General features: G+C 37.1%; 1 protein-coding gene across 1 annotated transcript in view; it reads left to right on the forward strand.

The window, feature by feature from the left end:
- Positions 1-22,697, forward strand: part of HSPA4 (heat shock protein family A (Hsp70) member 4) — a 42,333-nt gene extending 19,636 nt beyond the window's left edge. Inside the window, exons 5-19 of the mRNA XM_036846292.1 lie at positions 169-268; positions 928-1,061; positions 3,740-3,984; positions 8,005-8,081; positions 9,574-9,725; positions 10,222-10,328; positions 10,745-10,878; positions 12,111-12,292; positions 13,330-13,419; positions 15,405-15,557; positions 16,444-16,569; positions 17,365-17,472; positions 18,949-19,068; positions 20,145-20,306; positions 20,495-22,697. Coding sequence (XP_036702187.1) covers positions 169-268; positions 928-1,061; positions 3,740-3,984; positions 8,005-8,081; positions 9,574-9,725; positions 10,222-10,328; positions 10,745-10,878; positions 12,111-12,292; positions 13,330-13,419; positions 15,405-15,557; positions 16,444-16,569; positions 17,365-17,472; positions 18,949-19,068; positions 20,145-20,306; positions 20,495-20,698 — 2,094 coding nt within the window. The 3' untranslated portion in view covers positions 20,699-22,697. The remainder of the gene's footprint in view (positions 1-168; positions 269-927; positions 1,062-3,739; positions 3,985-8,004; positions 8,082-9,573; positions 9,726-10,221; positions 10,329-10,744; positions 10,879-12,110; positions 12,293-13,329; positions 13,420-15,404; positions 15,558-16,443; positions 16,570-17,364; positions 17,473-18,948; positions 19,069-20,144; positions 20,307-20,494) is intronic.
- Positions 22,698-23,758: the final 1,061 nt, after the last annotated feature.

Consider the following 23,758-nt stretch of genomic DNA (forward strand, 5'->3'; position numbering starts at 1 on the left):
TACTGAATAGTCCAACTTTCTCCTACTGGTTTGAAATACTTCCTTGATCATATACAGAATAAATTACTGTAAGTATTTGAGGGCGTTTCTGGATTTTACTGTTGTTTGACAGGTATATTTTAAATGAGGGATCTCCATAATACAGTAAACTTTCAAATTTTTTTATAGGTTCCTTGTTTCTATACTGATGCAGAAAGACGGTCAGTGATGGATGCAACACAGATTGCTGGTCTCAATTGCCTTCGATTAATGAATGAAACTACTGCAGGTAAGAGACTATTAACTGAAATTTTTGACTTGCTCCATCTTGAAGGTTGTGAAATCTTAAAACCCTAGGTTTTCTTGTTCCCTGTTTTGCTTGGAGCACTTACCACCTGTGTGTCATAGTTTTTTTGGATACTCTGTCACATTCTATGAAGAGTTCACCTGAGAAGTGCTTTTTCTGTATCCTCATAGCACTTGCTTTGGTATTTAATTGCATGCTTGTTTGGAAAGGAACGCATTTATTGTGTGTTTGGAGCATTGCTTTGGTTTAAATATTGGGTTTTTCTCCAACTTGTGGATTGGTGGAGTTACAGGGGTGGGGTATAAAGCAACATCTCAAGGGGTGGAATATATGGGAATGTTGAGATGGCACAAGGATAGTAGAAACATGGGAAGAAATGTTTGGAGAAGTGGAGGAAGTGGTTTTGGGAAAAATTGCCAAAGTTGTTGGAATTGGAAATTGGAAACGTAAGGAAACCTAAGTGAATGTCGGCATTTAACTCTTTGAAGTTAGTGTTCTTCATGAATAAATCATTCAGAGCTTATAAAGATTTTGAGTCTTTCATGGATCTGTATACAGAGTCTGTTTTTTCCTTCTTAAATGAATTTTAAGTTTAATACTTAAATGGTAACATTATGTTGAATTTTTTTCTTATTGTGTAGTTGCTCTTGCATATGGAATCTATAAACAAGATCTTCCTGCCTTAGAAGAGAAACCAAGAAATGTAGTTTTTGTAGACATGGGGCATTCTTCTTATCAAGTTTCTGTATGTGCGTTTAATAGAGGAAAACTTAAAGTAAGTATATTTTTTCCAGAAGACTGTATTACAAGTGTATGGTAATTAGGAATTTATGAGAGACAACTTAAAATAATTGGTTAAAGAATTTTGTTTCACTAGTGGAAACTTGGTATGAGCTATCTGAACTAGAAATTAGGTAGGTAGGGGTTGGGTGGAAGTTGTAAGCGCAAAATAATTTATCAAGAGTTGACATGGTATGAAGCAAAGAGCATAGACCTTGAGGAAGAAACTCTTAGAGTCCTGAGCCTATTTTTCTTATCTATAATGTGGGGAAAATAATGCTTGCCTTGCAAGCTTACTAGGAGGAATCTTTAACATGTTCATATATCTTACGCTGAGGATTGAGGAAATGGTAAATGTATTCTCTTAAGGTTTTGAGTGGTCTGGGAACAGGATGGAGTGACTAGAACTTGGGTGGCCGAAAGAAACCAGACTAGGAGTGATATTCTAGATGTCTGGAGATGTTAGAGCTCTGGAGAAAGCAGTTTTGTACACAGAGAAGTCTAGCAGTGTTAATGGCAGAGATGGACCAGAGGGTGATCATGGTCGCAGTTGAAAAAATTTTTTAAAAATATGTATACACATTTCCTGTATTAGTCTCTTTATTAAGGTAAAATTTATATAGAGTGAAAGGTATAGATTTTAGGTGTTCAGTGAGGGTTTTTTTTTAATTTATTTTTTTAAATTGAAGTATAGTTGATTTACAGTGTTGTGTTAGTTTCAGGTATGTAGCATAGTGATTCAGTTATACATATATATTCTTTTTCAGATTCTTTTTTCCCTTACAGGTTTTTACAAAATATTGAGTATAGTTCCCTGTGCTATGCAGTAGGTCCTTGTTGGTTATCTATTTTATTTATAGTAGTGTTAATCCCATCCTCCTAATTTATCCCCCCTGCTTCCCCTTTGGTAACCTTAAGTTTGTTTTCTATGTCTGTGAGTCACAGTCGAATTTGATGGTATATGCTAGTTCCTCAGTGGGATATAAAATCAGTTCTCTAGCTTGGTGATTTTATCTAGAATTTGCTTAAAAACCAAGGATATTTTGAGTATTTAATTATTTGGGTTCTGTATCAAGGTTCTTAGTGCCAGGTCTAAACTGGTTTTCTGCCTCCAATTTAGGGGTTGGTCGAGTGGACTACCTATCCCAAAATAAGTACTTGTTAGGTTTGGAAGGCATTTTGAGTTTCTCTTTGTTACAATCCTGTTTCTTTGAAAACTGGACTTGCCTCTGCTTTATATTCTGATTTGTTTCTATGGTTTATGTTTTTGTTTTGTTTTTTTAATGCAAACAAATAAATCTTTGGGATGGTTGGGAAATAAGAGGTTCACGATTTTTACAGATATGAATGATGGACCAAGTGTTTTTCTCACTGTTTAAGCCTTACTTTTATCCATAATAGGATTATTTCTAAATTCCATTTTGTACTCTCACTTTTTAACTTTAATTTAATTATTTATTTTTTATTTTATTTATTTATTTTTGGCTGCATTGGATCTTTGTTGCTGTGCGCGGGCTTTTCTCTGGTTGCGGTGAGCGGGGGCTACTCTTCGTTGCAGTGCATGGGCTTCTCGTGGTGGCTTCTCTTGTTATGGAGCATGGGCTCCAGGTGCGCGGGCTTCAGTAGTTGCGCGGCATGCGGGCTTAGTTGCTCCATGGCATGTGGGAGCAACATTGGCATTGTTGCTCCCCTGCATTGGCAGGTGGATTCTTAACCACTGCGCCACCAGGGAAGCCCTCTCACCTTTTTGGACAGAAGATACTGGCCATAATTTAGCCTTGTCTTTGAGTCAAAGTGATGTGTATTAGTTTCTGCTTCATTATCAGCTGTTACTTGTCAGTTTTCCAATTATAATTAAAGCTTAGTTATCAAAATACTTATTATAAAATCAAATTTTGGAACATTTATGTATAAAGAAAAGACATTCATGATCTTATTACAGTTTGGTGTATTTCATTCTAGTCTTTTATGAAAACAAAATTGGAATTACACAGAACTGTGTCTGTTTTTTTTTTCCTCTCCTATGAGTTCACTTATTAAGAAAAACTTCCTGAGGACATTTAACATTCTTTGAAGAGATTGTTTTAAGGGTGTGGTTCATCACATATTTAGCCAGTCTTCTATTATTGGGTCTGATTAGATCTAGTTTGCTTCTAATCTGCCAGAGATTTGGAAAAGGATAACCTAACCTAATTAGTCTTCTATGTTGAATAGAAACAGATAGCTGTGAGTTCGGGCTTTAGCATATTTTCTGGTAGTAAATTGCATAGAACTAAATAAGCCTTTGGTATTATTCACAGTTTTGTGGTAGCAATAAGACTAGAACTGTACATGACATGTTAGTCTATTGGGCCTTGAATTATAATTGTTGCTTGGAGTCAGATTGGTGTAGTGGAGAAGGCATAGGTTTTGGAATTGAGGTTGGGTTTTGAATGCTACTTCTACCACTTAATATCTTTGTGACCTGCATGTTATCTGATCTATCTAGGTCTTTGTATCATCTGTAAATTGGGGATTACAATGTCTCTTTCCATAGTGGTTGTAACCATGATTAAATGACACACGCACATTGCCTTGTTTCAGCCTTTTTATGACAGTTTACCAGTTAAATATATATTGTGATAAAATTTTAAATTGGTTAGTTTTTGAATTAATTATCATCTTTTTTCAAAGGTTCTGGCCACTGCATTTGACACAACACTGGGAGGCAGAAAATTTGATGAGGTGCTAGTAAATCACTTCTGTGAGGAATTTGGGAAGAAATACAAGCTAGACATAAAGTCCAAAATCCGTGCATTATTACGACTGTCTCAGGAGTGTGAGAAACTCAAGAAATTGATGAGTGCAAATGCTTCAGACCTTCCTTTGAGCATCGAATGTTTTATGAATGATGTTGATGTATCTGGAACTATGAATAGGTAATCATATTAATATTTTGATGGTAAACTGAACTGTGATGTTTCTCTACTTATATTAGCCTTAATTAGCTAATTGTTGAAATTGTATGGATGTTATATGATAACTTCAGTTCTATAGGTAAAAATTAGAGGCCATTCAGGATCTTGCCTTTATTTTATTTAAAAAAAAATATTTATTTATTTTTATGTTTGGCTGCGCCTCATGGCACGTGGGATCTTAGTTCCCTGACCTGGGTTCGAACCTGCACCCCCTGCATTGGAAGTGCAGAGTCTTAACCACTGGACCGCCAGGGAAGTCCAGATATTGCCTTTGATGTGAAGGCTGGATTTGGTTAGTCTAATAATGTAGACTATTAGGTTTAGGTTTGTTCTGGTTATTTGAATATTCCAGGAAATTGGCAGTTCCTTTACTTGTGCATGTATTACACGTGAGTTACCAGTTTCCATAAATTCAGGGCAAAGTGCTTTAATGCAAGATTAAACTGAATTTGCTTTAGTCATTGATTCAGAAATTGGTGTTTTTGAGTAGTTCAGTATCACTTGAGGACAACGGGTCTTCTTGTATAATACTACAAGAATTCTGGGTAACTGACATTTCAGGGCTATCCTCAGAAATACCCAGAATGCTTCTGTTATCTGGTTAGGTTGCTTGGATGTTCTTCAGTATGTGAACTCTACTGGTAGAATTCAGGCAAGACTGATGGCTTGTTTGGAGAAGGGTGGCCTGAGCCATCTTCAGAAAATTGAGATGGAGTCAGAATTGCTTTTAATCTGCCAGAATTAGATTACTGTGCCTAGTAACCAGATTTGTAGTCACCTTTCTCTTCTACTTCAAAGTGATGGTTTTCTTTTTTTTTTTTTTTTTATTTTTTTATTTTTTTTTATTTTTTTTGGTTTTCATTTTTATTAAACAACTTTTTGTGTATCTATGATGTGTTGGGGGAATCATACAGTATGTGTTTGGCTTCTTTTGTGTCTGGCTTCTTTAACTTAATGTTTCCTAGGTTCATGTATTAGTACCTCATTGCTTTTTATGGCAAATAATACTACATTTGTGTGGGTATATCACATTTTATTTTTCCATTCATCAGTTGATGGACATTTGTGTTTCCACCTTTTAGCTATTGTGATGAGTGTTTCTATGAACATTCATGAACAAGTTGTTTGAGTATCTTGTTTTCAGTTCTTTTGGGTATATAGCTAGGAGGGGAATTGCTGGGTTACGTGGTAATCATATGTTTAGCTTTTTGAGGAATCACCAAGCTATTTTCAACGTGTCCAGTGCATCTCTAGTGGCAGTGCACACTTCCCTTCTAAAAGCTCGGAAGGGACTTCCCTGGTGATGCAGTGGTTAAGAATCCGCCTGCCAATGCAGGGTACAGGGGTTTGAGCCCTGGTCTGGGAAGATCTCACATGCCGCGGAGCAACTAAGCCCATGCACCACAACTACTGAGCCTGCGCCCTAGAGCCTGTGAGCCACAACTGAGCCCTCATGCCACAGCTACTGAAGGCTGTGCGCCTAGAGCCCATGCTCCGCAACAAGAAAAGCCACTGCAATGAGAAGCCCACTCACTGCAGCGAAAGGGTAGCCTCCGCTCCCTGCAACTAGAGAAAGCCTGTGTGCAACAACGAAGACCCAATGCAGCCAAAGATAAAAAATAAATAATAAATAAATAAATTTATTAAAAAAATAAAAGCTCAGAAATACTTATTTCACATAAAAATGAGTAAAATATAGAGTTACCATATGATTCAGCAGTTCCACTCCATACCCAAGAGAAATGAGAGCACATTTACACAAAAATTTATATATGAATGTTCATAGCAGCACTACTTATAATACCCCCAAAATGGAAACAACCCAAATGCCCATCAACTGATAAAATAAACAAAATGTGATATGTCCATACAATGGAATATCATTTGGCAATTAAAAAAAATGTTGTACAGATGTGTACTGTAGCATGGATGAACCTTGAAAAGTTTATGCTAGATGAAAGAAATCAGTTAAAATGGACTATATTTTGTCTAATTCTATTTATATGAAATGTCCAGAATGAGTGGTTGCCTAGGGCTGGAGGGTTGGTGGGGGAGTTGGGAGAATAATGTTAATGGTGATGAAAATACTCTTTTATAGGGTGATGAAAATGTTTTAAAATTGATAGTGGTGATGTTTGCACAATTCTGAATATACTAAAAGCCATTGAATTGTACACTTTAAATGTGTCAATTCTATGGTATGTGAATTAAATTTCAATAAAACTTTAAAAAATGGAACAACCTCTACTGCTGCTGCTGACATCTTTCTAGAATGCTCTCTGTACCTTCGCTTTTCATGTTTTTATTTTGGACATTTTCAAATATGCAGCGAAACTGAAAGAATTTTACAGTGAACATCCTTATCCTGCCACTTAGGGTCTACTGATAATATTAACTGTACTTGTTTTTTCCACATACCTATTGATCTATTCATCTATCCACCCTTCTATCTACCCATCAATTTATTTATTTATTTAGGCAAAGCTAAGAGTTTTAAAAAAATAATCATTCATTCATTCATTCATGCATTCTGCGCCAGGTCTTAGTTGCGGTATGTGGGATCTAGTTTCCCCACCAGGGATTGAACCCGGGCCCCGTGCATTGGGAGCGTGGAGTCTTAACCATTGGACCACCAAACCGTCATTTTAAACTGTTTCGGTTGCTACACATCCTCACCAAATATTGGTATTAGTGATCTTGAATTTTTGCCATTGTGGTGGGTGCATTCTATACCTCCACTATTTTTCTTTTTTTTTTTTTGAGATGTAATTCATAAAAGTCACGCGTTTAAAGTATATAATTCAGTGGGTTTTAATATATTCATGGAATTGTGCAGCCATTACCACAACCCAATTTAAGAATATTTTCATCACCTCATAAAGAAACTCTAAATGAGCTATCATTCTGTGAAGAGACATGGAGGAACCTTAAATGTATATTTCTAAGCAAAAGAAGTCAACCTGAAGAGGCTGTATGATTCCAACTATATGACATTCTAGAACTATGTGACATTCTATATGACAACTATATGACCTTCTAGAAAAGGCAAAACTATGGAGACAGTAAAAAGATCAGTGGTTAGCCAGGGTTCAGTGGAAGGGAGGGATGAATAGGTAGAGTACAGAGGATTTTTAGGGTAGTGAAACTATTCAGTATGATGCTGTAATGGTGAATACTTACACCATCTGTCAAATCATGTAGAACCCTAATTTATACTATCATGTATCAATATTGGCTCATCAGTTGTTAGAAATGTATCTCACTAATGCAAGATGTTAACAGGGGAACTGGGTGCGGGGGTAAGAGGTGTATGGGAATTCTCTGTACTTTTTGTTTATTTCTCTGTAAACCTAAAACCAGTCTAAAAAAATAAAGTGTATTAATTAAAGAGAAAAAAATATCTGTACCCAGTAGCTGTCTTTCCCCATCTGTTCTTCCTTCCCCAAGCCCTAGGCAGTGGTTAATCTACTTTCTGTCTCTTTGGAGTTGGCAGTTCTGAACATTGCATATAAATGGGGTCAGTCATATATAACGTGTTCTTTGTGATCAGCTTATTTCACCTAGCATAATGTTTTCAAAGTTCATCCATGTTCCAGCATGTATCCGTCACTTTTATTGTTTTTGTTCTTTTTTGCTGAATACACTTGATGGATAATAGGGTTTTTCACACTATTTTGCCTGTGAATAATGCTGTTGTGAACATTCATGTGCAAATTTTGTGTGGTCATATGTTTTCAATTGTCTTGGATAGATACCTAGAGTGGAATTGCTGGGTCATATGGGAGCACCATGTATAACATGCTGAGCAATTGCCAAACTCTTGCAAAGTGGCTACACCATTTTACATTCCCACCAGGAATGTATGTGAGATCCAGTTTCTCTCCATCCTTGCCAGTACTTGTTATCTGTCTTTTTGATTATAGAGATTTATTTTACATAAAAGTGGAATGTGATTTAACCTATTATTGTTCTTTTCCATAGAGGCAAATTTCTGGAGATGTGTGATGATCTCTTAGCTAGAGTGGAGCCACCACTCCGTAGTGTTTTGGAACAAGCCAGTAAGTATTATTGTGACTGTTCATCTTGGGCTCTTTGGAAAATGTTAATTACTTTTTTTTTTTTCCAGTTTTACAAATTTTCATTGTATGAACTACTTCAGTGCTATATGAAACTTCTTTTTATCAATATCGTCCCCCTGGAGGACCTCCAATAGTGTCTAGGGAAATCTGATAGTTTTCCCAGGAAATGTAATTCAGATTCAAAGATGGATTTAAAGTCTCAGGTATTTCATGGTGGTAAAAATTGTCTTTAGCAGTGTTGCTGTGGTAGTCTTGTAGGTTTTTTTTGTCAGTGAATCTTTTGTTGAAAAATAAGTAAAGGGAGGATATGATAATCACATACTTAATAGGATGCTTTAATTTTATCTTGGGCTAAAAGGTGGAAGTTTGATTTAGGAATGCATTACTAATGTTCCGCAAACCTTTGACAAACCTTTTCCTAGAGTCCACTCTTGTGTTGGTTGCTATTTCATGGTGTTGAGATGTACTCTAATCTTGACACAGGCTCAGCTCTTAAATCAGAATGATTATCACAGAGGGGCATGTTCTTTCCATACTGGGTCAGCCCATTTCTTTAAATAGCCCTTCTCAACAAATTGTCAGTGTTTGTTGCACGAAATGTGACCAGGAAACCAGGTGGGTTTTGTTTTTTTTTAATTTTTATTTTTGGCTGTGTTGGGTCTTTGTTGCTGCGCGTGGGCTTTCTCTAGTTGCGGCGATTGGGGGCTACTCTTGAGTTGCAGTGAGTGGGCTTCTCATTGTGGTGGCTTCTCTTGTTGCAGAGCATGGGCCCTAGGCATGCAGGCTTTAGTAGTTGTGGCGCACGGGCTTAGTTGCTCTGCGGCATGTGGGATCTTCCCAGACCAGGGATTGAACCCGTGTCGCCTGCATTGGCAGGTGGATTCTTAACCACTGCGCCACGAGGGAAGTCCCAACCAGGTGGTATTAAGAGGTGTTTTATGAGTGACAGCAGAGCCTTGGTGTGTACCTTCTCTCCTTCTGATATGAGGAGATTGTACCTGTGTTATAATCTGGGCTATGCTTATACTCTGGCTGGAGTGCTGGAGTGGCTAGATGTGCATCTGCATACTTTTTTTTTTTCACGCCATGTCAGGGATAGTCCAATATTTTGAGGCCCTTTTATTTTCCTTATGGCCAGCTTAATTATTGATGTTTTAACATTTATTTGTGTGAGACTGTTTCCAAGATTGTAGGACTTGTGCACTGTAGGACATAAAGTATTCCTGACTCTCACCTCTTAAGTCCCAATATTGTCGTGCCACTCTGCCCTCATTATTTTGAGCACACACCTGTGTGTTGTGTGCACGCTCACATGTTATTGTGGAGGGGATTAGGAGTGGTGGGGTTTTGTTATGCATTTGTGAATTATTTTGTTGTGATAAGACGTTATATTGCTCTTTTTATTTCACTGTAAAATACTAGTTAAAAGATTCTTTTAATATAAACGTCTATTCTAATTGTTTTTAAATAGAGTTAAAGAAAGAAGATATTTATGCAGTGGAGATAGTTGGTGGTGCAACACGAATCCCTGCAGTGAAAGAGAAGATCAGCAAATTTTTTGGTAAAGAACTTAGTACAACACTAAATGCCGATGAAGCTGTTACTAGAGGCTGTGCGTTGCAGGTGAGCTTGCTTTCTTTCACAGGTAGCCATTTATATAGGTCATTGTAAATACAGCAGTGGTTTTATGTATCCAGCTAGTCTGAGATTAGCTCAGTGATCTTAAGGTCTAAGATTCTAAAACTTCTGTTTTAAAATTGGTGTCAGAAGTGGTGTTCATAAATGTAATTGTTTGTACTATATAACATGTAATAAGATGAAATAAGTCACTAGAAACATACGTAAGCCTGAAATACCACTAGAATTTGGCATATTTGTTGCATGAAGTAGTGTTATACATCAGTTAAATAAAGGTTGAGGTTAATGGAAAAGTAATAAGGAATAGCTAGATTATATGGGTGGTTTGACAAATGATAGACATTTATAAAACCACTTAGTTTAGGTACTATTAAGTTATTAATGTAAATAGATGTCTTCTGAAGTCATTCTTTATAGGTATTGTAATAATTAGTTCGTATGTCTACTTGTCAAATGGAATTTTTAAAAATTATTATTCTAGTGTGCAATCTTATCGCCTGCTTTCAAAGTCAGAGAATTTTCTATCACTGATGTAGTACCATATCCAATATCTCTGAGATGGAATTCTCCAGCTGAAGAAGGGTCAAGGTAATAATGTTTTTAAATCATTTTTGTACTTAAGTGTTAAGTCTTAGAAAATACTCTCCATTTCAAGTTATACACATCTGTAATATTTTGCTGTAGTGCATGAAAAGCAAAGTGATTATTTAGTCATTCATCAGAATAAGTTTGTGTCCTTACTAGCTTCTTTTATTTGATCCTGCTGAAATAATTGGTGCCTTTTATGTGCTGATTGGAGTATATATATATATGTTTAAAACTGACACTAGACACACACACACACACATATACATATTTTTTTTCTTGGGAACTCTTAAAATCTGCAAACAGTGCCAGTTGAGAAGAGTAACTAGAGCTATACAGTAATTACAAACCTAGAATACATGGGTAAAAAGTGTTAGCAATGTCCTAAATTTGTGTTTTTGTCTTTTTCCTCTGTTCAGTGACTGTGAAGTCTTTTCAAAAAATCATGCTGCTCCTTTCTCTAAAGTACTCACATTTTATAGAAAGGAACCTTTCACTCTTGAGGCCTATTATAGCTCTCCTCAGGATTTACCCTATCCAGATCCTGCTATAGGTAAGTAAAGAGTTGAGAATTAAAAAAAAAGAAAAGAAAAATTATGTGTGCTTGGGAGAACTGGAATAGCAAAGCAAGTAGAGTATGCTGAAATTTAGGTATTTTAGATCACATGCACAAAAAAACCACTTTCAGTCGTATTACCAGGTTTAGAACCAGCAGGATGGTCATTATTTAATTGGATCTCCTATTGTGGGCTGTAGCTCTTGTTTTCTTTTTTTTTTTTAATTAAAATTTTTTTAGTTTAATTTTTATTTTTATTGATTGATTGATTGATTGATTGACTGATGCTCTGTGCGGCTTGCGGGAAGTTAGTTCCCCGACCAGGGATCGAACCCACGCCCTTGGCAGTGAAAGCGCAGAGGCCTAACCGCTGGACCGCCAGGGAATTCCCTGGGCTGTAGTTCTTGGTTAATGCACATTATTGTTATACCTTGTGCATAATGTGGTGCTAGTTACTGAAAGGAGTTGAAGAGGTTCAATTCTGACCCTAACATAGAGTTAGGTGTACACAGAAAATCATTAAGAAATTGTGATAATCAGTATCACAGGTTATGGAACCATGTTGGCTTGAGTCTTCATTGACTCTGAGAAACTTAGAATCTGGATATAATACCAGTCGAGGAGAGAGAAACTAGAGTTAACATGATAATTACAGAACTAGAATACATGGGTAAAGTATTAGGAATATTCTGAATGGCACTTAGAAGCTTGGAAAGTTAACCTACTCTGTTTTCCTCATTTTTAAAACAGGACTAGGTGTGATAATTCATACTTTACAGAGTTTTATGAATTAAAACACATAAACAAAACCCTGGTATAGTAACTGAATCTAGAAATGACAGTTTCTTGATAAGTGACAAGCAGTATGGAATCACTGGGGTTTTCAGTAGAGGAAAGTGGGACAAATCTATTCTAGGAATTTATCTGGCAGTAGCCTATAAAGATGAATTGGAATAAGGCACTGGAGGGAAGGACATGTTTGAAGAGTTAGGAGGTACTTGAGTCCTTAATTGAGACAAGATAAATAAGAGTTTGACTATATGTGAGAGAGGAAGGAGAAATCTGATGATTTAGTAAGATTCTAAGAGTGCCCACTTTGCTTATTTGAAGTATCATGTTACTGACCTTTCACTGAGAAATGGACATAACCTGGCAGTATGGGCATGTATTTGTGTTTGAATTCATCCTCTTAGGTTATGTGTTCTCTTTTGTCTTTCTTATGTCCTTAGCTCAGTTTTCAGTTCAGAAAGTCACCCCTCAGTCTGATGGCTCCAGTTCAAAAGTGAAAGTCAAAGTTCGAGTAAATGTCCATGGCATTTTCAGTGTGTCCAGTGCATCTCTAGTGGAAGTGCACAAGTTTGAAGAAAATGAGGAACCGATGGAAACAGATCAGAATGCAAAGGAGGAAGAGGTAATCTAGACAATCTTATACCATTTTAGGCCATTCGTAATGGCTCAGAGGTGACACTTGTCTAGAAATTCTAGCAAATAGACTGGGTGACAGAGCTGCTGAGAGTAGGTTTGCATGCATACCCCATCATATGTGAACTAACACAAAGTCTTTATACAGAATTTGTATAGAAATGGGACATAGTTGGCTTCCTCCTTCAGACCATGCACCTCTCAATTTGACTTATTCTTGGTTCTTTCTGATTACTGGGGAATGCTGAGTCTCAGTTGATTATTTCCACAAGTAGCATAGAATTCACACTTATTTGTTGGAATCATGCACTGGGTCTTGTACTTATTGTGTATAAAAATCAAGGCTTTATAAAACTGTAAATGTTTGGGGTCTCATCCCCACAGATTTTGTTTGACTTGGTCTGGGCTAGAGCCCAGGTGTCAGTTTTAAAAGCCTCCGAGGTCATTATAATGTGCTGCAGGCATTGAAAGCCAGTGTGGTTCAAGGTCTCTACAAACTTCTCCCTTCTTTGTCATTTCTGTCAGCCTTTGTTCTTTTAACACCTTTAACAGAATTTTCAAGGTGTCCACCTCCCCTAATGTACACAGTGGTTGTACTTTTGAGATGGAAAGGCTGATTTAAAAACTGCTAGAAAAAGTTAAGACTTTTGAGAGAAATGTATTCATGAGGAAGCTAGGAGAAACTCATGCTTTCTTCAGATTTTATTGTGTTAAATATTGCCACGCTGTGTGCTTATAAGTACTGCTATGGTTTTACAATGTAGTTCTATAGCCGCTCTTATTTATATAAGGGCAAGGCAAGAGTTATTTCCGTTGTACAGATGTAGTAACCGAGATCCAGAGAGGAAAACTTTCATGTTCTAAGTGTAACGTATGTGTTATAGCTGGAATTTGAGTCTGGGTTGTCTGATTGTTGGTAATTAGCAGGAATTGCACATCATGTGATTTTGCCAATGTGTCATGAAGGTTGCTTAGTCTTTCACTAGTATTTCCTAGTTTCAGGATTTGATGTGACCTGTTTTTCAGAAGATGCAAGTGGATCAGGAGGAACCACATGTTGAAGAGCAACAGCAGCAGACACCAGCAGAAAATAAGGCAGAGTCTGAAGAAATGGAGGTATGAATTGTGTTTTAGAGTATGATTTGCTGTCTTTTTACATAATGGTTTTGGCTGACATATGTCTTGGAAGGGAATTATATTAGAAATCTTCATTTATCTGAACAGTCTTTAAAGCAAGATTTTGTAGTATGGTTGGAAAGTATCTTTGGCAGAATGGTCTTTGAACTTTAGTCTGGATGGTTTGTGGGAAGAAAGCACTCAGAAGCCCTAGTTTTACTAGGCTAGTGATTGGTTCATGCTGGTTTCTGAATGGCTGTTACTAATAGTCATCCTACCCATAATTTATTCTTTACTAATAAACAATGAAAGATGGTTTTTTCAAATTTTGTCAACTCTCTGAAACTTGTCTTTTTGTTGAAATACACTGTTTTAAATAATAATGTTTTGAAATATATTTTGTAAATAATGTTAATATTTATCCCAAGTATTTAAATGAATATGTAGCATTTTTGGATCCTTTACAACCTGTTCTTTAACTTTCGAGTTTTCATGTTTAAATTTTGTCATCAGCATTGAAAACAGCTTTTCTTTCAAATTATTTATGACATTGCAGTGTATAATTTCACCTTCTAAGGTATTTCTGATTGTGGCATTTAAAAAAGTCTGGCAGAGCCTTTAGGAGGCTTAAGTCTGGTACCCATTTTCATGTCAGTTAACAAATTTTATTCCTTTAGCTGTGCAAATAATTGTAAAAAAAAAAATGGCAGAGGAAATCATCCTCATAGATGCTTCAGTGTACTGTAGGCCTTTTCCAAGGTGGAAGACCTGTTATAGCCTGGGTTGGGGGCAGCAGTGGGCAAGAGAAGTATGTATTTTTCTGTGTTTGGGAAGGTCGGGGAGGAGAAAGGAGAGAGGTGGACCCGCCTGCCTGCCCGGCCCCCCCCCCCCCCCCCCCAATGCCATGGAGCTGTGGCAAGTTTCATGGGGTTTGTTATTTATGTTGCTTCCCTGAGGTGGCTCGGGAACTGACGCCTTTCATAGTATTGTTTCTAAGGGAAATAAAATACAAATGATACATAAATCAGCCCTGATTTAAGATTTGGACAGGAGATGGGGAAATGACTTTGTATTCTAGATTACTTGAAAGTTACAAATAAAAAACAACTGGAATGGATATTTTTCTAATTTGTGGATCAGCAAGAGCTTTCAAAGCATAAAAGCAATGAAAGTAATCACAAAGGAAAAGGTGGATAGATTCAACAATAAAAGCTTGCATAGACAAATAATAGAAGATTAGAAAAAAACTAGAAGAGTCAATCACTTAAGGGGAAAAATCACAAAGATCCCAAGAGAACGCTGGATGAAATATGACTAGGCAATTTGAAGAAATAAGTATGCCTTATAACTGTGTGAAAAAAGGTTATTGACCCAACGAAAATAATAGATCATGGTAAATGAATTCCTTTTTTTGGCCAGGGTACAGTGGAATGGATTCTCTTACTCCTTGTGAGAATGTAAATAGGTGCAGATACTCTGGAAGTCATATTACTACTGTATTTCTGATCCTTAAAAATTTCATACCCTCTCCGCACTAATTTCCTCTGCATGTTCATATGTTTAGATAAGAGTGGAAGTAAATTAGAGAATATTTAATAGTGATTATATGTTGATAGTGGGATTATGGGAGGTTGTTTTTGTGTGTATATGTATGTAAATAAGTGTATGTGTGTGTACAGATCAGTAGTGTTAAGTATAATCACATTGTGCTACAGTCTTTTTCATTTTGCCAAACTAAAACTACCTATTAAGCAACAATTCCCCATTCCTCTATCCCTCCTCCCCCCGTCCCCTGGCAACCACCATTACTTTCTATCTCTATGGATTTGACTATTTATAGTCAAAAATATTTATATTTTTAACTTTCCAGATATTGTAAGAACACAAACTAAGTTAATAAAAAAGCAAAGCCAGCCTTTGAAACATGACTCATTTGGAAGTTTAAGAGTCTGTATAAGTGTTCTTAATGATTTCTGTTATTTTAGACTTCTCAAGCTGGATCAAAAGACAAAAAGATGGACCAGCCCCCTCAAGCCAAGAAGGCAAAAGTGAAGACCAGTACTGTGGACCTGCCAATTGAGAATCAGCTGTTATGGCAGATAGACAGAGAGATGCTCAACTTGTACATTGAAAATGAGGTGGTTATTTTAAGTCTTTTAGAACAATAAGCTAAAAAGTTAACGTGACCGTAGTGTTCAAACTCTGTGTCTAGTGACCTTCATGTGTTTTAGGTTGTATGGGGTTTGAGAACAATTTTAGATTTTGGGGTATTGGAGGACAAGTTTAATAGATCCCAAGACATAACATCAAAATTCTTTTATGGTGATATTATGTCTTTATTGCTAAAAACTCTGTTATGAGATCTTTGACATTTAGGGGAGGTATCATTCATGTTTGGGTGTGTGAGTTTGGTTGTTCACTAGCGATTGGGATGTTTGAGGCCAGGGTCAGGGAAGTTGATCAGCAGAAGAAATCACATTAGCCTTAATATTTTGTTTATTAGTTCCTTTCCCTGTTGCCAGTCAATATGTAACTGTAGTTATGGTGAGTGATGCAAGGTTTGGGACCCTGGAGCACAGTTATTCAATTAATTATTGTCTGTGAGGTTTCTCATCATATGTACATTGGATCTTAGAATAGTTTTGTTTCATAGACCCTTTAGCATCTATACTATATGAATAATTTGATTTTCCTGGGTATGTAATACAAGCAGAGTATACTCACCTTGTGACATTGAACTAATAGTTTCTTAAAGTTCTCTTGTCTTAAATTCTTTTCCTTATTTTTGCTTTTGAGTTTCAACATCTTGATATTTCTTCTATTGCTCTTTTTTTCTAAGCACACCCACAGAACTCTCACTTGATCTTCATAATGTACTAAGGACTGATGCTTCCAGCTCTCTTTCCGTGGATGATTCACAGAACTAAAAGGATTTGAGGAAGAAGGCTTCTCTACCTTTGTATTACTTAATAGTTAAGGGGAAATTGTCTCAGTTTTCTGAATGTCTGACTGTACTGTTCACAGGGTAAGATGATCATGCAGGATAAACTAGAGAAGGAGAGGAATGATGCTAAGAATGCAGTAGAAGAATACGTGTACGAAATGAGAGACAAGCTTAGTGGTGAATATGAGAAGTTTGTGAGTGAAGATGTAAGTATGTGCTGCAGTGTGCCTGCTTAGTGTGCGTCTTCCGGCAGGATCCTTAAATGTAGTTAACAAGGGAAGTATGTATCTGTAGGTATACAGAAAAATGATTAAAAATGCACTTTTTTGGGGAGAAGTTTTATATCGTTTTATTTTCTATTGATAGAGTGTTTCCCAAAGGTTAGACTTTGTGCATCACTCTTTTTTTGGTGTGTCACTTTTTGATACATTTTTGCATGCTATTTTTTACCTAGTATTTTTCTTTAAATCAGCTTACTTTTCCCTGATGTTTATTTTAACTCACTTCTTAAAACAAATTCAGTATAATTGACATGTAACTTTATATTAGTGTCAGGTGTACAACATAATGATTCGATGTTCGTATACATTGTGAAATGATTACCACAATAAGTCTAGTTAAACATCCATCACTACACGTACTTAAGAAATTTTTTTTCTTGTGACGAGAACTTTTAAGATTTATTCTCTTAGTAACTTTCATATATGCACTACAGTATTATTAACTATGTAACTCACTTAGTTTTAAATGTAGTTTTTAATTCTGAAATTTTCAAACATATCCATATGTCCCCTACAGCGGAGAAAATAGTGTAATAAACCCCCTTGTACCTATAAAACAAGATAACATTTTGTCAATCTTGTTTTCCATATCCCCATCTCTCCACTCCCCCGTATTTTAAAGAAAATCCGTATATATCTATCATAGTCTGTGCCTGTTTCTTCATTTGTGAATCAACTGATTTTTGACTGACTAAATTGCAATATTTCCTTCATCTTTAGGACCGTAACAATTTTACCTTAAAACTAGAAGATACTGAAAATTGGTTGTATGAGGATGGAGAAGACCAGCCAAAGCAAGTTTATGTTGATAAATTGGCTGAATTAAAAGTGAGTGACTCTTGAAAGCAGAAATGCTGTAGTTTCCATGGAGAGTATCTCAAAATTGAGAGTAATTCTCATGTTAAGTAATTGAAGGCAGGTTGAAAGTGACTGAAGAGCTATACTTTTTATCACTTAGGTTCACTATCTTTCTTTTAGAACTTTGTAATAGCAAAAGAATTTTTCTGGAAATTGAGTTTAGACCTAAACTCTTTCACTGAATTGGAGCTTGAGTATGTTCTTGGTGTCAAGAGATTGAAAGACTAGCAAGATGCATCCCTGTCCTAAAGGTATTTGCAATGCAGTTGGAGCAGGGCTGCGTGTATACAGCTTTGATTCTCAATAGAGCAGAAGCGTCTGGTTTTGTATATAAAGAAGCTGATAGTTACACCTTAGAGTTAAAAGCACAAAGAATTATTTAAAGTTGAGGGCTTTTGTTTGGAAAAAGATGCAAACACACAAGAAGAACTTTTTGCATTTCTCTGGATTACTTCGTTTCTTGTCAAACTGGGCCATTGTGACTAACCTCTGAAATGGAATTGCTGAAGGACAGTGCCTGCAGTTTCCTTTCATTCTGGCAAGAATATTAAGAGTCTCCAGTGACATCCTTCCCATTGAGGTTTTTGATTTACTCTTTATTATGGGAGATGTCCAGCACATGAAAGTAGACAGAATAATAGCTTCAACTGTTGTCAACTTATGTCCGGTTTTGTTTCATTTCTGCTCCTTTCCACTCCCAGTTATTTTAAGCAAGTCTCTCAGGTTATATTTAATCCAAAAATATTTCAATGTGTATTTAAAAGAAAATGTAGCCTTAAGCTCTACCATTATCACAGGCATAAAAATTCCTTAATACCACCATGTTTTCAGTCCGTTTTCAGGTTCCAGTTGCTTCATAAATTATTTTTTAGTTTGTTTGACTCAGGATCCAAACAGGGTCCATACATTCTGTTGATATGTCTCTTAAATCTGTGTCTGTAGTTCTCCTTCCATCATTTCTCCTCCCTTACTTAGTTGATGAAAAAACTTGATCATTCGTGCTGGAGGATTTATTCCTGGTCTGAATTTTGCTCCTTTTCAACTCTGGTGTTTAATCTTATCTGGTAAATTGATGGTTACAGCTGGAGGCTTTGTCAGATACAGGTTTAAAAAAAATTTTTGTTTTTATTTTTTCAAGTGTACTTCATATATGGTGTTGTATATCACTGTCTGGAGGCACCTAATTTTTGGTTGTCTCCCTAATGTATTTTGAGAACTAGGGTTCAAGTGACAAGTTGAAGTGGCTCCACTTGGAACAGTATTGAGGTATATTCTCATGTAGACTGAGGATATATTTCAATTGGCTGGGGAAAAATATTCAACTTCTTATATATAGAACATGGAGATTAAATGTATTTTAATTCATAATCAATCTTAGTAGAAAGATACTACTCTTACAGTTTAAACTCCCCTGTGAAGAATTTGTATATTCTCTCTTCTGTTAAGAATCTAGGTCAGCCTATTAAGATACGATTCCAGGAATCTGAAGAAAGACCAAAATTATTTGACGAACTAGGGAAACAAATCCAACAGTTTATGAAAGTAATCAGCTCTTTCAAAAACAAGGTATCTTTTTTTTTTTTTTTCTCCTCTTCCCTACTGTTGTTTCGGTAGAGTTAAGTTTTGAGACATTTACGTAGCAGTTCTTTGTCTTCTTTTTAACTGTTGTTTAATGATAGTATTTTCTTTTTGGATGTTAATGTAATGTATAATATTTTATATAATCTTACTAAGAACCCTGGGATTTGCTGCTTCTCTTTAATAAGGGGACTATGGAATTGAGCAATATTATTCAGCTTCCTTTTCTTGTTATGAAATGTTTGATCATTGACTTAACTTGCTCTATTTTGGTGTTAGAACACATTAGGCAAATAATTTAGTTTGTTATGCAGATGTAGGACTGTCTCAACAATAAACTACTTTCATTTTTTTTGAGCACTATATGATATATATTCCATAAGTATATTATCTGATTAAATTTTCGCAGTACCCTTATGAAGTAGGTGGTAGTATCAACATTTATAGATAATTTCTAACTTCTTTAATCCTCACCCAAGGTTACTATTGGGGGAGCTGGGATTTGGCCTGAGGTCTGATTCCAAAGTTTGGATTGCTCTCAAACTTTGGTAAATAGTTTGGTTAACTCCACTATTATACTCCAGGTTCTTGATGTATTGTCAGTGTAAGAAACTTTAAGACATAAATTGAGCTTTCTAAAAAAATTACTTTTAATTAAAAAATTTTGCTTCTGAAAGGCCTCTTTTAAAAAACTGTACTCATTATTATTTTGGTTCCTAACAAGGATGCCTAAACCTCAGGTCTCATACCTAATGACATGTAATTTTTTTTTTTGCATTGTGGAATTATAAGATTTTGTGTAAAGCATGTGCTATTTATACTGCTGAAGCATTTTAATTACCACCTTGTGTAATTTTGGCCTTTAAATGTATTTCCTCTGTTTCAAAAATTGGGGTTACTTTTCTGAATTTTTCGGGAATTGAATGTCTATGTAGTTTGTGAGGCTAGATGGGCTTCATTTTGGGAAAGATTGTAACTTTTTGAAAGATGGTAAAGAACTAGACAATATATGAGTAGGGACAGTATCATCCTTTGACACTTGTCTGGTTGGCTACTGGTTGCAGGAGGACCAGTATGACCATTTGGATGCTGTTGACTTGGTGAGGGTAGAAAAAAGCACGAATGAGGCCATGGAGTGGATGAATAACAAGCTGAATCTGCAGAACAAGCAGAGTCTGACCGTGGATCCAGTTGTCAAGGCAAAAGAGATTGAAGCTAAAATTAAAGTAACGTATGATTTTAAAGATTTAATAGTCTTTTCTAGTCAGTCTCATTATTTATTATTAATAGAGAATTTCATTATTGCATCTTTGCTTCTGGCTTGGGGATAGGGTCGGAGAGGGTGGACTTGGATTTTAGTATGCCATGTAAAATTTGTTACAAGAAACCACAGTTTTCTCTCCTATTGTTCTAGGAGCTGACGAGTATCTGTAGCCCTATAATTTCAAAGCCAAAACCCAAAGTGGAACCTCCAAAAGAGGAGCAAAAAAATGCAGAGCAGAATGGACCAGTGGATGGACAAGGAGACAGCCCAGGCCCTCAGGCTGCTGAGCAGGGTACAGACACAGCTCTGCCTTCGGATTCAGACAAGAAGCTTCCTGAAATGGACATTGATTGATTCCAACAATTGTTTATATTAAAACAGACTATTATAAAGCTTTAAGTTGTCAACTTTGTTCTAAATATCAACTAGAGCAATTAAATACTGGAGATTTCTTAGTTTTTAGGGGATTTGGGGGGGGGGGTATAGGTAATGTATGGAGCATTTTGACTTCGAAATAGTTAGATACAGAAATGAAGTGCATTGTATCTTTTTCATAATGGTACTATTTAGAAGCCCAGTTAGTCTTACTGAGCTTATGCTTCACTCCTTTTATGTTTAATCATGCTTATACAAAGAGAAGTTTGTTTTAGAAAGTTGAGCTATAGCACAAGCTATACCTAGCTATCAAGCAGACTTTTTGTTATGACATATATGGCAGGAACTCTAATTGTGCTTCACACATCTGCTGTGGAGATTGCCACAAAGGCTCCCTGCTTGGTGTGGGGATGGGGGAGGGGTCTCCCTCTGTTTCTGAGGACTAGAGAGCATGGCATGGATTAACAGAGAACAACAAAGGTATGCTCTGAGCTTCTTCACGTGTCAGTCAGCTCCGCTGGGACTCCCACCCCGTCTTCCTATCTTCCCATCTTCCCCCAGTTAAAGGAGCTCCTATTACAAATGCCGTGTGTTGCTCCTGGGAAAATAGATCCTTTCACGTGGAGCAAGTTATTAACTGAGGATTTTAGACCTGGAGGCTCTTCCTGAGAATGTATGTTCCTGAAAGTGTGTCCACTAATATCCCAAGTATCAAAGTCTAAATAATTTTCTCTTCAGAAGGTTAGAATTGGGTAGACGTACTGTTGGATATAGGCATGGTAAATTTAACTGAGGGATTGATTCTTGTTAATTATGGTGTGAAGATTTGTATCCTGGCCTGCTTATTCAGGTTAGAGATGTTCTGTGTAAATTTGAGGTATAGCTTGAAGTCTTACAAGAGTTAAAAGTTCTTTTTTGCTCATTCACAATCACTTACGTGTTGTGTTAATATCTGTCATGAATCTGCCAATTTGTATGTGTTAAACAGCGGACAGATCATACAAAAAACTAAGATGCACTGGATTGTACTGGATGAGTCTGAAATAAGTGTTAAAGAAGTGTGGTGCTGACTTTAGCAACACCTCATTCTTACTGTGCAGCCAGTGTCAGGAGCACCAAAGCATTCCCTGTGACTGCCCTTTGGGCCATGTTGATAGGAGTGAGGCATTTTGGAAACTAAGGGAAACCTGTAGTATTAGAGGCCAGAGCTGGTACCTGCCCTAGAAACTGTTAAAATCTTTGTTGGTTACTTTTTGGACCTTTGTAATTGTTAATCTGTATAACAGAGAGCTGCTCTGTTAATTTTGGCCTATGTTGTTAGAAATAAGATTATACCTTGCATATCTAGAATAAGTTTCTGTCCATCTCTGCACTAAAAAATTTAGAGTGTTACAAGCTCTACAGTGCTATAGAGAAACATCACTTAGAGGAGGAAGGTGGAAGTGTATTTATGTCGGAGTGTAAGCATGTGTGGAAGCCTCGCAGCACCAGGACTTGGCCCTGTTCTTAGAGCCTCCTCTATCCATTCTCTACTTGTCCTGCTTCAAGAGTTCCAGCTGGCCTGCTGTGAGGCCTAGAGCTACTTAGGAGTGCTGGCTGCAGGATTAAGCCAATTCTTAGGCAACTGACTCAGTTCCTAATGGCCATTTCTTCTAAAAATTTTCTTCTGTGTGTGGGGGCGGGTGTGGGTCTTGGGTTGGGGGTGAGTTTGAGGTTTAAAGTTTAAACTAGAAATAAGATGATGTGGTCTGCTTGCTCTCTGTTTAGATAGGCTTTAAGACCAATTGGATTTACACGGAGGCCAGGCCAGAGAATGGTAATCGATGACTTGTGTGCAGACAAGCATTTATCCAGGTTGCATTGTCCAAATTGGTTTGTTAAAGCTCCAGGTTACGTTCTTACACAAAGAAAAACATTCAGTAAACATGAGACAAGTTTTAGGAAAACTTAATAAAAAGAAACCTGTCTTACACTCAAAGGAATGGTTTTCTTAATTTCATAATGAAGGGTGTGTATGTGTGTATGTTTGTATGTTTTTGTGTTTTAAATAAAAACTCTTCTCTAGAGGTAAGAGTCCTCAAAGCTAAATTCCAAGTAGTTAACATTTGTCAGAGACCTCCATTCTGAAGAACGTTGGAGGCTTAGCACACTGGGTGGTAAGAAGTAGCTCTTTCCATACTTATTCTCCCATGCGGAGTCCTGGCCCAGTTCTCTGACTTAGAAATCCTTACCTTGCTCCTGTGACTGGGCCTTTGAGGGTTTTGATATTAGCAGGAGGTGGGTTACGGCCCTATAAAGGCCAGTGCCAGGACTGATGACTGCCCCTTCAAAGAACAGGACATGGCCCAGAATGTGCTAGTAACAGTTGTTACCAGTGACAGTTCCAACAGTGTGTGCATGCATGTGCGTCTTGGTGTGTATGTGGGGTGGTGTTGAGTGTTGAAAGGGGGTGAAGCCACCAGAAGAGACCCTAACTATACAAAGCATAGGGCCTAGATGGGAGGGGTCTGGGGCCTTCCTCCCTGTAGTCCTGCTACTTAATAGTCCCGGTGCCAGGCCTAGCAACAGGGCCTGTGCCCCGCCACCTTCAAGAAGTGTCTGGAGTAAAGTCTTTTTTTTTTTTCTGGGCCTCTGTCTTAGGGAGAAGAGTGGACACCTGGTAATATGAGTGGGAAGCCAGCTAGCTAGTGATTATCCAGAATGTAGCCATTTTATAGGGCTGTTGGAATCACCTGGAAAGAGTAGCATACCTGTTTACCCAGGAGAGATAACAGCATCCCTCGTGTCACTGGGGAAAAGGGTGTTGGAGGCAAGCCAGGGCTGGTGGGAGGGTTTTGCAATGGGGCAGCTTCAGCTTAATGTGAAGGACTTCTTTTATGGCTCCCATCGGGTTGGTGAGAATTCACACAGAGGCTTTAGAGCAGTGGCCTTTGAGATGCCTATCAAACATCTTGAGGGGTTTTTGTTGGGGCACTGTCAGAGGTGGTAGGGCTGAGAGACTGGAGTCCTGGTGTGGCGCACTGGGGCTTTTAGCCTGAC

This window comes from Balaenoptera musculus, chromosome 3, assembly GCF_009873245.2.
Source record: "Balaenoptera musculus isolate JJ_BM4_2016_0621 chromosome 3, mBalMus1.pri.v3, whole genome shotgun sequence".
Classification (NCBI taxonomy): Eukaryota; Metazoa; Chordata; class Mammalia; order Artiodactyla; family Balaenopteridae; genus Balaenoptera; species Balaenoptera musculus.